The 13,720-nt window shown below is 42.1% G+C and overlaps 1 protein-coding gene and 1 long non-coding RNA gene across 11 annotated transcripts in view; both read right to left on the bottom strand.

Moving 5' to 3' along the window:
• The window catches only part of LOC108884831 (uncharacterized), a 70,164-nt gene extending 68,169 nt beyond the window's left edge, over window positions 1-1,995 (bottom strand). Inside the window, exon 1 of the long non-coding RNA XR_001961127.2 lies at window positions 1,713-1,995. This is a non-coding gene — a long non-coding RNA (uncharacterized LOC108884831). The remainder of the gene's footprint in view (window positions 1-1,712) is intronic.
• A 2,017-nt stretch (window positions 1,996-4,012) lies between these two features.
• The window catches only part of arhgap9 (Rho GTPase activating protein 9), a 40,838-nt gene continuing 31,130 nt past the window's right edge, over window positions 4,013-13,720 (bottom strand). For 8 of the 10 annotated variants that reach the window (XM_018678916.2, XM_018678911.2, XM_018678915.2 and 5 more), the window contains 6 exons: window positions 11,995-12,093; window positions 10,549-10,626; window positions 10,154-10,207; window positions 9,173-9,307; window positions 7,255-7,360; window positions 4,013-5,241 (listed from right to left, as the gene is read on the bottom strand). In XM_018678916.2, the coding sequence (XP_018534432.1) occupies window positions 5,055-5,241; window positions 7,255-7,360; window positions 9,173-9,307; window positions 10,154-10,207; window positions 10,549-10,626; window positions 11,995-12,093 (659 nt within the window). In that variant the 3' untranslated portion in view covers window positions 4,013-5,054. The remainder of the gene's footprint in view (window positions 5,242-7,254; window positions 7,361-9,172; window positions 9,308-10,153; window positions 10,208-10,548; window positions 10,627-11,994; window positions 12,094-13,720) is intronic. The other 2 variants (XM_018678917.2, XM_018678921.2) reach the window with 1 other exon arrangement.

Below are 13,720 nucleotides of genomic sequence, written 5' to 3'. Positions count from 1 at the left end.
ATTATATTTTAAGCTCATCATCTTTTTGTGGCTATCAAAATCTGATGAATTAGGGGTCTTAAATTATACTCAAAGACGTTCCCCTAAAGTCATCAAATGCCATAGCTTTTTGGATTTGGTGTAAACGCAAACATCCACTACCACACAACACTTGTGAAGCTCGGCTGTGGCCCGGGCCACTCAGTTTCCCATCACAGCAAACAGTTCCCATCACCACTCATGATCTGCAGACTGCTCTGATACACCAACTTTTTTGTGGCTCTGTCTATTTGCATGATGATTCATCAGAGGTGGCTGCTTTGTGCCTGTGAACCTGGCTGTGTGGCTGTGTGGGGCAGTCAGGGGTTGAGCAGCTCTGCTATTTGATACACCAAGTTTTAGGTTGACAGTAGGCTGAATAAACAGTCAGCTAACCGTAACATTAACAAAACCATGTTGCATGACGTAAGTCAGATACTTTTGCCTCAGCATTTAGTCAGTGATGTCATTGTGATGCTATGACATTTGTCTTGGACTCGGCCATGAGTAAGATGACATTTAATGGAGTGTTGCCCTGACTTAGTCAGACAGCAGCATCAGTATCACTTGCAACATGATGCAAAGTCCCATCCATGAGCAACAGGTTGTCAGATTAGGTGCTGAGCATTCTTAGGTTTCGATTCCCAGTAACAACAGCACCACAGAGCAAACAGGCAAACACCGCTACAGACGTTTTTCACTGCTCTTCAACCACAACAAACAAACAAACAAAGTCAAGGCATTATCATGTTGAAATGTCTTTACATTCATTCCACCTTTATTCTATACAGGGTGGTCTAATTCACTCGCTTACATGTCGAAAATTAATTACTATATTTGTAAGACTAGTGACTAGATTAAGTTAGGCTCGGCTAAGGCAGTTTAGCCTGAGCAGATACAATGAAGATATGAGGCGTTGTCAAGCTGCTGAGTAGTTAAATAACTAAAAACAGTCACATCGGTCAGTGAAGTGTCTTAAATGTCAGGTGAGCATTTTGCTAGAAGCCCAGTGTTAGGGTTAGGGTTAGAGGTAGAGTTAGCCTTCCTGGACAAAGACTCAACAGCAAAGCAAACACGCCCCTCCCTTTGGAGTTACGTCATACGCACCGCCCCCTCCAACTCGCGGACGCGTATCACCATGGAAACCGACACCGGCAACTAGTCGAGTGTGTCCGCTTTATCACAGTCGAAGCAAAATAAACCTCATAAAACGTGAATAAAGGAACGACATGCACACAAACACAGCACCCGCAACACAACCGAGTAAAAACTAACAAGACTTAGTGGTTTAGGTTGTTTTTACGGAGCTACGGTGACAGAAGACAGGCCTGTACATCTGTAGCTCAGCTAACATGGAGGGTAATGTCACCTAGCATAGCATGCCAACGTAGGCATCAGTCAGTGCGCCCGCCAACTTTTGTTTGTAGGTCTCTGTGTCTGTAAAAAGCCTTACCAAACGTTGTACGGACAAATATCACAACAACAAACAACCACAGAGCACTTGTGTCTTTGTTACATTAGTAGAGTGAAGCTAAGAGCGGACGAGACAGTTAAACAAAGCTAGCACAATAGCTGCAGACTGATATTCACAAACCTCTTCTTCTTGTCCAACAAACACAACATCAAGAGCAAACAGGACAAAACAGCACTGACCTGCCGCCTCTGTGAAACACAGCACAACTAATGTTACTCACCTGTCGAGCAGTAATGACGGCTTCGGCGTCTGTTTTCAGGCCTTTCAGCTCCCACAGGTCCTTCCACTGCTGGAAACTCGTACCTATGTTGACGCAGGTCTTCCACCTGTCCTGATATAAGCCTGTTTAAAATAATAATAATAATAATAATAATATTTCTCTGGCCATTTCCTCTTAGGCTGTTTATTAGCCATTTCCATATCTCTGTCCCGCGGAGGTAACGTACACCGAAATTTCCGTCTTTCACGCGCCTACTGCCCCCTATTATACCTTCTCACTTTCTGTGCACGAGCACGAATGTTCTGATTGGCTGGAATGGATCGCACCGGTCCGCTTCGTTTATATCCCAGTTATTCAGCACACAGGAAGCTGCAACTAGCGGACTAGAGGATATATTACCTGAATTAAAATAAAAGTACTTTAGATTATGATAGCTAACCCAACCTTCTAATGCAGCTTAAGCAGCCATATAAACAGCCAAAAGTCAGGTTAGCATTTTAATGGAAGCCTATTGTTCATATTAAATGATATTTTAACCTATCTCCAGTAGTGGGTATCAGGCTAAGTCTTCTCTGAGTTGTGAACAACTTAAGACAAAAACTATGACATTCAACAACACAAGGTGCAGTTGTTTGTCATACACTTTTATCTTTTTATCACTTTTAAGTCAAATTTAGTTATATAGCACCAAATCATAAAATAAGTTATGTCAAGGCACTTTTCATATGAGGCAGGTCTTTACAATATTATTTACAGAGACCCAACATTCCCCCATGAGCAACCACTTGGCGACAGTGGCGAGGAAAAACTGCCTTTTAACAGGAAGAAACCTCGAGTGAGACCAAGCAATGGGTGAGAGAGAGAGAGAGAGGAGGAAAGAGAACATGGCACAATCAAAAGTGGTTAATTTAAAATCGAACTACGAAAATTAAATTAGTTTTGAAAGTTAGTTGGATGAAAAATATGATGAACAGATGAAAACATTTCACAACCTTCTCATTCTTTTATTTCCACAAATTTTAATAAATACACATACTGAAAAACATTTTGTTTCAGTGTTGCAGCAAACAAAATAACTACCTACAGATGCAAAATGTTTTTTGAACTAATGCTGGTCTGTTAATTCCATCAGTCCATGTATCAAAAATCTGCAGTCTGGAGCAGACGTGTCCAAAGATTTGCAGCATGTCTGCTCTGTGATCTGCATCAGGGACACAACTGTGTTTTGTGTTGTTTTAAATTGATGAAGGAACAGTCAAAGTGCCATCATTAAATTACATCATTAATAAGTCAAAGAAAGGCAGGGCAGAAAGGAAAAGAAGGAAAAAGGGGGAAAAAGAGCAGCATTAAAAGACGACGTAATAGAGTTTGACTCTCGCTGCCAGCACACTGCTGATTTAAAGGGAGGGGTGTTTGATTGTGTCTCTTACGACTGATTCTAATTTTGGGGGGTGATTAGCACCGTCACACCAAAGTGAAATAAAACACATCACAGAGCTAGAGTCTACAGCAGTTTATCCCACTGGGTTTTTATTGACGGAGTACCCCCTCAGTTTCAGAATTTGGACAAAGAACAAAACATACAGTAAAACTACTTTAAGAAATATTGAATGAATTAATGTTTTCAGGCTGTTGTGTTTTCCTTGCATGAACAGAAACAGTCACTCTGATATGAGGAGGCTCCGGGACACTCAGCTGTCAAAAGGCAAGAAAAACTCAGACTAATGACTGAGGGATAAATGTATAAACTAGATAACTGTGATGACCATGTGCACACATGCACTTGGATCAAATAAACAAGTGCAGTTGAAAATAGTTCTGTGTCAACGACCTTGATCAAAAGTTCACGACTTTCCATTAATCAGCTATACATCATTTTAGTCCCTCCTCGCACACTCACATGACTTGAAATAATACGAGCATAAAAATGAATAAATACATCTAATAAAACTTTGCAAAATCTATGAGCCCCCCCCCACCCACTCCTTGTGCCTCTTTTCTGCTCTTTTTTGTCTTTTGCCAAACCCACAGTCAATATAAAATTACCAAAGCCACAGAGTGAGAGAGTGAGAAGGTTCTGGGGAAAATCCACATTTTTTAAACATATGCATTTCCAGTTCCTCTTTTGTTCTGTTATTAAAAGCAGCATTTGCACCAATCACAGGGGATGCCTCCACCCGGCCGAGTCTCAGAGGCCCACATACCTCCCCACACTTATACTATCTCTCATGCAACCCCATCGCTGGGTACAAACAACCTGACGTGACACGTCCTAACCAAACATCACAAAACAGATCAAATCAGTTGTTTAGTTCTTTTTATTGCAGGGGAGTTTAACAATCAGGTATTCTAACATCAATCTGCTCATTCAAAGCAAATGTATCAGTTTGAATTTGACTAATATATATAATGTTTAGGTTACAGACCGTATGCAAAGTGCTACAAGTTGACAAACACACTATTTCACATATTTACAACTTCATCATATTTAACTTAATCTGAGGAGTTTGCTAATAAAAATAGAAGACAGGTCCCAATTTGTACAGTAAGGGAAACTCTGAAGGTCCACACACATGACAAAGTACTATTTGGTACAAAGGAACATTTGCTGCCCTGTTGGCACATTCATCCCATCACTGCAAATTATGCTTTTATCTTTGAAGACTTCTCTGAAATGAGCCTGGAAACCCTTTCATCTATACACACTGTATAACTTCAGTGGTGATGTGGGTACATTTACATGCGCAGCCTGCTTCCTGCTTGTTTGCATAATTGTACAGTATACCTACAGTAACACTGCAGGTGGGATCTGTCCATCCTTCCTGCAAGAGGTGCTGGTGCATGCGTTTTCACAGTGAGATGGTTCTGCTAAGTTTTGCTTCAGTGCTACGTTTCCAACGCGTCCTTCCTCACATTCCTTGATAAATAACTGATTAATACAAAGCTAGCTGAACAGGCTGGAGGAGATCTATCACTTTTATGGCTTTTTATTTATCCTGATCGAGTCTGAAACATGAAAGAAAAGTGACAAGGAGGCGTCTGTTCGAGCAGTAAAGAACACCGGGGCTGGGCTCCACATTTGCAGTCAAAGGCACAAGTACTGCAGCTAAAATTGGCTTGTTTTACTATTATTGTTTTAACATGGCTTTATATGGAGGCCAGATGTCATGATTAGCAGCTTTCTGTCCTGGTTCTTTTTACCCCGTAATTATCTTTTGATGTGAAATCCATTTTACACCATATGAGTCAACAGGCAAAGAGGACAAACGCTGCACTACTTGTGCTTTCGTCTGATCTGGAGGAGCCTTTTGAACCCATCACCCCCCACCCTGTCCGAAAAGATCAAGAGGGGCCTCTCGTTCCAAAGATGTGGTCAAACTCGCTGAGGATGAGCTCCACCGCCTGGTTCTGGTAAACCATATTCACCGCCATGTTGCCGTTGTCCCGCTCCGGGCGCATCAGTGTCGGCCCAAACACGATGCCGATGTTCTGTGTGGTCATTCTGTTGATGTCTGTATGTTCCAACACTCTGCAGGGAACGAGAGAGGGGAACATACAGTTTTTAATAACACCGAAAATGTCAACAAAAATAACAGAAATGGTCCGAATAAAGGAAGCTTTAATTTTAGCCACATGGCTGTAGGGATGGCAGTGTCAGTCAGTCTACCACTTTGGTCCAGAGTGAAATATCTCAGCAACTACTGGATGGATTGTCTTGAAATTTGGTAGACATTAATGGTCTTCAGATGATGAATCCTAATGACTGGTGTTCCCCTGAAACTTCTTCAAGAGCCACCATGAGGTTGACATTTGTGGTTTTTGAGCGAAATATCTCAACAGCGATTCAATGGACGGCCATAAAATTTGGTTGAGACATTCATGTCCCTGCTCAGAGTGAGTTGTAATGTACGTCTGGTGATCTTTTCAGCTGGCACCATCATCAGGTCAGAATTTAAAGACTCCAATGAGTCAATGGTCACACACATAGAAAACAAATGATATTCTCAGCTATGCTTTGTGTTTATCGCTAATTAGCACATGTTAGCATGCTAATACACTAAACTGAGGCGGTAAACCTTCTTAATAAGAGCATGTTAGCATGCTGATTTTAGCATCCAGCTCAAAGCAGAGGACAGGCTCACAGAGCTGCTAACATGGCTGCAGACTCTTGGTCTTGTTTAGGTTCATGTTTGGGATTTCAGGGATATAGATGACTGTTATCTGGCCACACCGCTTCATTCTTGTGGTGAACATGTGACATCTTTATAATCCTAACAAACCCAGGACAGCAACTTAAAGAATCTGCATTTGTCCATCTTGTTTTTGCATGTTCATGCCCGTGTATCTGTATTTTACAACATGGATATTTGCACACAAGTGTCCACCGCCTGTATCCACCTACGTTGGTGTCTTTGAGTGTGTGTGTGTGTGTGTGTGTGATCAGGGGGGACTCAGGAATGGGTTAAAGCCACAGCATGAGGCATTCTTCTAAAAATGCCATTCCCACCAAGCCACAGAAGCAGCCAGCAATTGCTCAAAACTTCCACATTAAAAAGAGAGGAGGAAAAAAGGGAGAGAGAGAGAGAGAGAGAAGAGAGGGAAGAGAAAAAAAACGGAGCGAGCGAGGGAGAGGGCGAGGAGAGAGAAAAGAGAGAGGTTCCAGTGGTGGCGGCGGTGGTGTTGGTATGCCTTCCAGCAGACGAACCACAAGGCTCCCATGGGACCTTCGAGGCAAGGAGGAGAGCGGGAGGAGGGGGGGGCAGAGGGAGGGGGAGGAGGAGCAGGACGGAGAAAAAGGAGAGAGAGGGATGGAAAGAGGAGGAAGAAGGGAGGAAGAGGAAGGGGAGAGTGAAAAGAGAAGGAAGAGGACGGAGGAGGAAGTAAGGAAACAAAGGTAGGAAGCCAGCGAGGGAGGAGGCGACAGAGGTGATTGGGCAGGGAGATAATAAATGAGAAACAGAACGAGGGGGGAAAGGAATGACAGCGGAGAGAAAATGAGAGAAAGACACAGAGTTGACAAATTCATGGGGCCCACCACACCCTGGCACAAACATCAGCCTCAGAACACGATCACTCACCCCTGGAGTGGAAGGAAAAACCATAGGCGGTAAAAAACACACATTTTATGTACTGTAAAAGGAACTGGCTCGCAGAACATTGTACACCATTCATCTTCCTCCAGCCTTTTCATCTTCACAGGGACCCAAACTTAACAACAGTGTGATCCTGGTACAGCGCTGGCATGCTTTGAGAGCCGTGGCCAAAGAATCCCTGACAGAAAATTACTGAGAACAACAAGGGAACTACTCCATCTTGTGGTCAGATTTAAAAAGAAAAGTTACAAGCGGGAGATTTCATTCTTCCTACAAGGGCATCTGGTTCACTCTCTCGTGCCGAAAACGCGCCGAGGGAATATTCAGCGTTATGAAACGGCGCTGAAACTGTCAGAACTAAATGGAAACAAGCAGAGATGAAGACAGACCAAAAAAAAAAAAAAAAAAAACCCAGCAGAGATGTACCGCGCGTCGTTTCATCCTCTCACCGTTTGAGATGGCGGCACATGAACTGCAGCGTGTCGTGGTTCGGAGGAGGCATGTTAAGCACCAGACACTTCAAACGGTCCACTTTGTCCATGTAGTCCGACATCTCTGCAAACACAGAGCAACAGGCACGTCAGATCAGTCAATTTGCATCATATTTCGTCTACTTTTATTAGCACCCGAAACCTGATTTACACCCATTAACTGATATCACACTGCACTTTATTAGCATCCACTATCTAATTTGATGCAGCTGCTTGCAATTATCTATCACTATCAACACTGTGGTTTGATGAACATTGAACTGCTGATCACTTCTTCGCTCACACTGTCTCCCATGGATTGATAAGAAACTGTGTTCATGCTCAGAATACATTGACATTTTTTTTAGTTTTTTTCCCTTAACATGCAAGTTTTCTGACTGAATGATTTATTTTGAAATGCTACATTATCTGCTGTTTTAGGATGAGTAAAAGATACTGTGATACACTGGTGTACCATGAGAAACTTAACTGATAAACACATACTACTGTAGATAAAGGAAAAGTGTGGATATTCTATATTTTTCTCAGTATCAACAAATCCCATGAAAAGATCAAAAGTGTGATACGGGAATTAATCCTGCCAACGAAGTGTCTGTAAGCCTGATCTGATTCAGTCTACTGTACACTGTTGTTTGAACATGATTAAAAAACAGAACTGAGCCACGCTGCTGCGCTGAGTGACACGTTTCTTCATTACAATGAACCCGGGAACTTTTATTTTAATTTTATTTCAAGTTAATCCCACAGACACCGTCCTGCTCACGGAAATACTCACTAGCAAACAGAATATGTATTTATCACCAAAAAGCCCTTTTTACTCCATCTGAGAAGCATTTTCTAAAAACGACAGAGCCTAGCTTTTTTAGGAAATTAGTGAGTGAGTGTAAAAAAGGAAACTAACACTATATCTGTGGCACATTTTTTAAGATTTATGTCTTCAGTAGGAGTGAGAAGGCTTTGGGCTGAGTGCCACAGACAGGGTAAGGAAGTCGTAAAGTATTTGAAAACAAACTAACGTATTGTTGGTTTTGGTCTTTTCATGCGATTTGAAGACAACAAAAATATATATAGAACAACGCCAGCCTTATCCTCCAAATAACGGCGTCAAAATTGATTTGCATTTGAGCTGGGGTGTGTGTGTGTGTGTGGGGGGGGGGGGGAGTGAAGAAGTGAAGCTGAAACGTGATGATGTGCAGTAAAGCCATCACTTGATTCTTCAGCACTGCTCAGTAAATTCCATTTGCGTCAGTATGTAATTATTCTTCTCTCGCCTTGGAATTCATACAATTTTCATCTTGGGAGGCATCATTTTATTTTATGGTGTCCATATAGAAAGAGAGAGTTGAGCAACATTTTCTAACGTTGGAAAAAAAAGTGCTGTAAATATACTTTGTTCTGTAAGAAAAAAAATGACTTTCACTGTAGCTTAAAGTGTGAAAGGAAGTGAACTCCCTAACCAACATGGCCCTGGTTTTGACTCTAACGACCACAGCAGTGTTGTGACTAAACAACGTCAGCGGAAAAATAATAAGGTGAGATTAAAACGGGGTCCTGTGCGGATGTCCTGCTGACCTAGATATTTAAAATGCTGATCAGACAATAGTAACATCTTCATAGTTCAGCCCAGGACTTTTCTACATATAACCCCCCCCCCCCCCCCCCCCAAAAAAAAAAACTGTCTCAGTCAATAAAAGACAAAGAATATTGGTTAATATTTGGACTTGGAAAACTGTGTCTTATAATAATGTCAAATATAAAAGTGATTATTTGCGTTTTAGTTAATAAAACAGTGTAAGCTGGGATGAGATGATGCCCAGACACTGCATTAAGGGGAGAGGGTGTCAAAGAAACCTGAAGTCTGAAACGGGTCACTCACTGACTGTCTCCACGATGTCTGTGAAGAAGCCGTAGGGCACCAGAGGCTCGGGAAGCTCGCGAAAGAAAAGTTTCAAAGCTCCCGTGATGACATGAATGTCCTCCCACTCACTCTCGTCCAAATTCAGCTTCTCCTCTGAGAGACAGGGAGGATGGAGGGAGGGTAAGGGAGGTGAGGATGAGGGGGACAGGGAGAAATTCAGACAGACAGGGTCAGAGGAAGTGAACGAAAAGCGAGGCAATATGAAAAAGAGAGACAACGAGTTAGAATTTAAGGAGAGAGAAACAAAGAGTTACAGAGTTACAGTCACGGCGAGAATTCACGTCAGCGCTGAGGCGGAACATGAAGGCTTGTAGCTGCAGGAGGGAGATAGAGATGCTCTGTGAGACGACAGAAGCACAAACACACTCTAAATTACACACAAGCATGCACACACTTACAGCATAAAGCACACTACTTTTTTAAATCCAGGCCTGACCAATGCCCCTCAAATTGGATCATAAAAACCAAAGGGAGAAAAAATCAAGAGCTTTAATTTGACATCAGTGTCAATTAGATAAATATTGCTGGTGTAAACAAGTATAATCTCTGATGCTTTATGATGAGAAACATTAGTCAGTGAGCTACTGCTGTGGGATTAGAGCACGTCACAACACACAAGCAGCTGATTCTCCGTTTCGTCCACTTGATGGCAGCCATGGACTGTGTGAGAGCTGGCTGTACAACCTGCTGCGTGTTATTACATCAGAAAACTTAAAGCAGAAAAGCCTAAGGGACACACATACATTAAGCAAATGGTAGCACAACCACCAAAACTGTTCAGCGCAACGTCTGCGCTGCAGCTCGGCTCTGCGTGTCAGCCTGTGGGTGGGTGGTTTTTGACTGAGGTGCTCACATTATGCAACACATAACGCACAAAAACAAGCAGGCCGGGTAGGTAACACGAGAGAGTGGCTGTCCTCCTCGTCCGTCTGAATCTACCTTGTACCAACTCCACTGGGAACATGTAACGGCCGTCAGTAGTCACCGCTCGCTCTGCAAAAACCAACAGTTACTCAGTCGGCTTTCCTCACCGCCCACTTCATCAGCGAGGACGAGACAATGACAGACTTCATTGAAAACAAAGATGTTCATGTGTGTGAAATGTCTGGTATTTTCTCTACCAATCACTGCATGTAATCAGAATGAACCAAACAGCATCAGATGGCAAAAGGTGAATCAGATAAAAATCATCTCAACGCCAGGAACGTTAAACTTCCACCTGCCCCCACCTCTCTCCACCCTTCACATTTTCCTCCCCGGTCTCATCATCAGATAAGAATTTATCAGCGTTAATCATCAGCTGCTGTTCAGTTCCCCCCCCCCTTCGTCCTCACCGTGGTTCACCAGGAAGCGTAGTTTCTGAATCACTGCCAGGTTTCCTGACACTCTGTAGATGCCATCAGTGTCCAGTCCTGCAACATACCACACACACACACACACACACACACACACACAGTCATCAGACCAGCGGATCTCCAGGAATCTACTGAGCCATCAGGAGGCTGGGGGTAAAACACAACTGGAATATTACACAAAACCTGACCCCATGAGCTTAAGATAAAACAGTTCTGTCTGATTTGAATTTGTATTGGTGTATAAGTGTCCAAGCAAAAGCACATTCTGCCACTTTCAGACGTTAAAAAAAGTCTGAATTTGCATGATCACAAGGCCCCTACCCACGTGAATATTTTTAAACTTCCTCTTACCATTTTGTGCTCGATGAATGTTTCTGCTTTTTCCACACTGGTGTACAATGTCAGAAACTTTATAACATTGATTGTTAAAATCCTATCAGGTCGCTCTGTGTTTAAAATACACAGCTTCACAGTCACACAGAGCCACTGACAATAAAACATACAGCCTTACTCCAGCTTAACATGCACCAGAATGTGAATGTTATTAGTTGATTAGTTAATTTGAACTAAATCACAAATTTGTTTAACATCTTTGGGTTTTTGACTGTTGTTCTCCCAAAATAAGGAAAGGTCAACTTCAGCTCTGGGAAAACTGCAATGGAAATTTTTCACTATTTTCTGACACACTATAAATGACGACTTAATTAAGTAAAAAACTGGCAGATTAATTGATAATGAAAATAACAGTTAGCTGCAGCTTTTATCTGTTTAACATGAGGCACCCTCTCTCCTTAAACCCTTATTTCAGATAAAGCAAAACCACAAAAAAAGTCTTCATCAGGAAAGAAGAGAAACACAGGACGGATCTCAGACATACTGCCTGTTAATATGTATTTGAATTAACACGCTACGCTGAAGACAAAGGATTCTACCCTCTTCCTTTTCTTCTACAGTAATTACACACTGTAGCAACGAGAACCATCAAAATAATTCCCCTTTCTATTTTTGTGGATGCAGTTTAGCCACTTTCTCGTAAAAGTTTTTCAGCCTGTCACAGCCTTGAATGTAAATGTCTCAATCTGAAACTGCTCCCTGGAAATATTTAAATCATCAAAACCAGGTTTTTAAAGCCCTCGTGGTCAAAACACAGATGTTTTTGTGTGAATTTAATATTCATTTGCAGTACTGTTTCTCCACAGTTCCCAAACAACTCCATTTTCTCTCATTTCCATCTCTCTCTTTCTGGCAGCTGTCACGAGCCCCTCTCTTAATTTGTGCGTTTCCTTGAGGCGATCAAAAACATTTTTCTGTAAACTGCTGTCAAGTGACTGGTGCTCGAAACAGGACTGAGGTTGTTTTCTCATGTGTCCGCTTTAAGTTGAGAATGATATTTAGCAGGAGCGCGGCTGTCTGCAGTGACTGTACCTCTCCTCTCCACAGCCTCAGTACAAAGCCTGACGAAGCGAGGGACGGTGCTCTTCTCCCGCTCGCAGAGCATCTCCAGACGACAGCCAAACACCTGATCTGAGGAGCGATGACAGACGGACACAAACACACACACACAAACACACTTTTTATGTCTGTTCAGAAGTGTTTTTTTCCCCTCAGATAACAGACATGATGTAAGAGCTACAATCTTAAGTTAATCTACTGATAAATTTACGGTTCGCTGTGGGAGAAAACCTCCACGTTTGACTCTGTTCCCAACAGAGATGTAGGCTCACGCTTGATGATGCAACACAAACCCCATATGTACTGTATATTCTATAAGGTGTAAAAAATCATATGCAATCCTCAGCTCAGAGTGCAGCACCATGATACTGCTGTATGATCACATTATTTTGTAAGAAAGAATGAGCTCGCTGCAATTAACTGAACCACATTCAACTATGAAAGCTTTGGTTTCTATTTTCAACCACTTTCACAGTAGCTGGAAAAGTCTGTGTAGAATCATCTTTTTAATTCTAAATCTACAGGTGCTTCATGATTTATCTGAACTTCCTCTTATGTTCCAGTGACTTGCAGGAAACAATATGTAGATGTAGCTGTTCAAACTAACAAAGTGACTGGTTTATCTTTGTAAACATATGAGATGTTGGGGCGCCCTGGTGGCCAAGAGGTCAACTGCAACATCAAACTGCAAATGAGTCCGACCAGTAACCTGTGCCGCACGTCTTTCTTCCTCTATTTGTGTCACCACTCTTCCAGAAATACTTTAACCTAATAATGTGGGCAAAAACACCATAGAACATGTTTAAGCTTTTCAGAGGAAGAAAGAAAAGTGCTGTAAAAGAGTCCACGTGCAAGAGGGTGAAAAATCTTCAGGAAAAAAAATACTTGAATCCATATTTAGTCATTTAGTTTCACCATGATCTTCCAGAGCAGCTTCAGTGCTCATTCTCACATGGATTCTACAAATCTTAAGCTCTACTGCAGGGATGAGCATCATTCTTCCATATTCCCCTACTTGTACCATCTACTATAGCTACTGCATCTCCACATTGTTCACCTGGGTTAAGATGTGTTAACTGTGAAGGCCACAGCACACAAGGGGTGACTGATAAGTTAGCGTGCTAAGTGTTTCGGGTAATTGAAAATTGCAAGTCACTATCTTCATCTGTCTTAGTCTGATGGTGCCAAACAAGCCGAATACGATGGGTGACCGCATGTCGTCCATCTTCTCAGACAGTGCTGACTTGCAATTTTCAATTACCCGAAACAGAAATATCTCAAAAGGTTTCTTTCTGCGTAAGAGTTGAACTGCACACACATGTAATGAGAACTGTTTAACACAGCGCCTTCTTCCTCAGGCCACAAACTTATCAGTCAACCCACATGTGATTCACACTCATTTTTACACTACAGTGACTTCTCCTGACTTGCATTCACTGTGTGTTTCTCTCCTCATTTATTCAGGCGTTACCTTTTCTTTGTCACCTTTTGTAAATGATGACACAATTAAAATTTATTTTGCTTCAAACATGGAACAATCCTCTGACCCATATGGAAAAACAAAAGACACAAACATTCCAGGGATTGTTTTCGTTATTCTGAAAGATGTGCAAAAGATGTCATAACAGTGCTGTAATCGGCAGACAGGCTGTGTGAAAACCTTTGTCATTTTAGAGAAGCTCTTACTAAACAGACAAGG

Source organism: Lates calcarifer, linkage group LG12 (genome assembly GCF_001640805.2).
Source record: "Lates calcarifer isolate ASB-BC8 linkage group LG12, TLL_Latcal_v3, whole genome shotgun sequence".
In the NCBI taxonomy this organism is placed as follows: domain Eukaryota; kingdom Metazoa; phylum Chordata; class Actinopteri; family Centropomidae; genus Lates; species Lates calcarifer.
The sequence above is the reverse complement of the archived record's forward strand: the minus strand, read 5'-3'. Positions and strand labels throughout refer to the sequence as shown.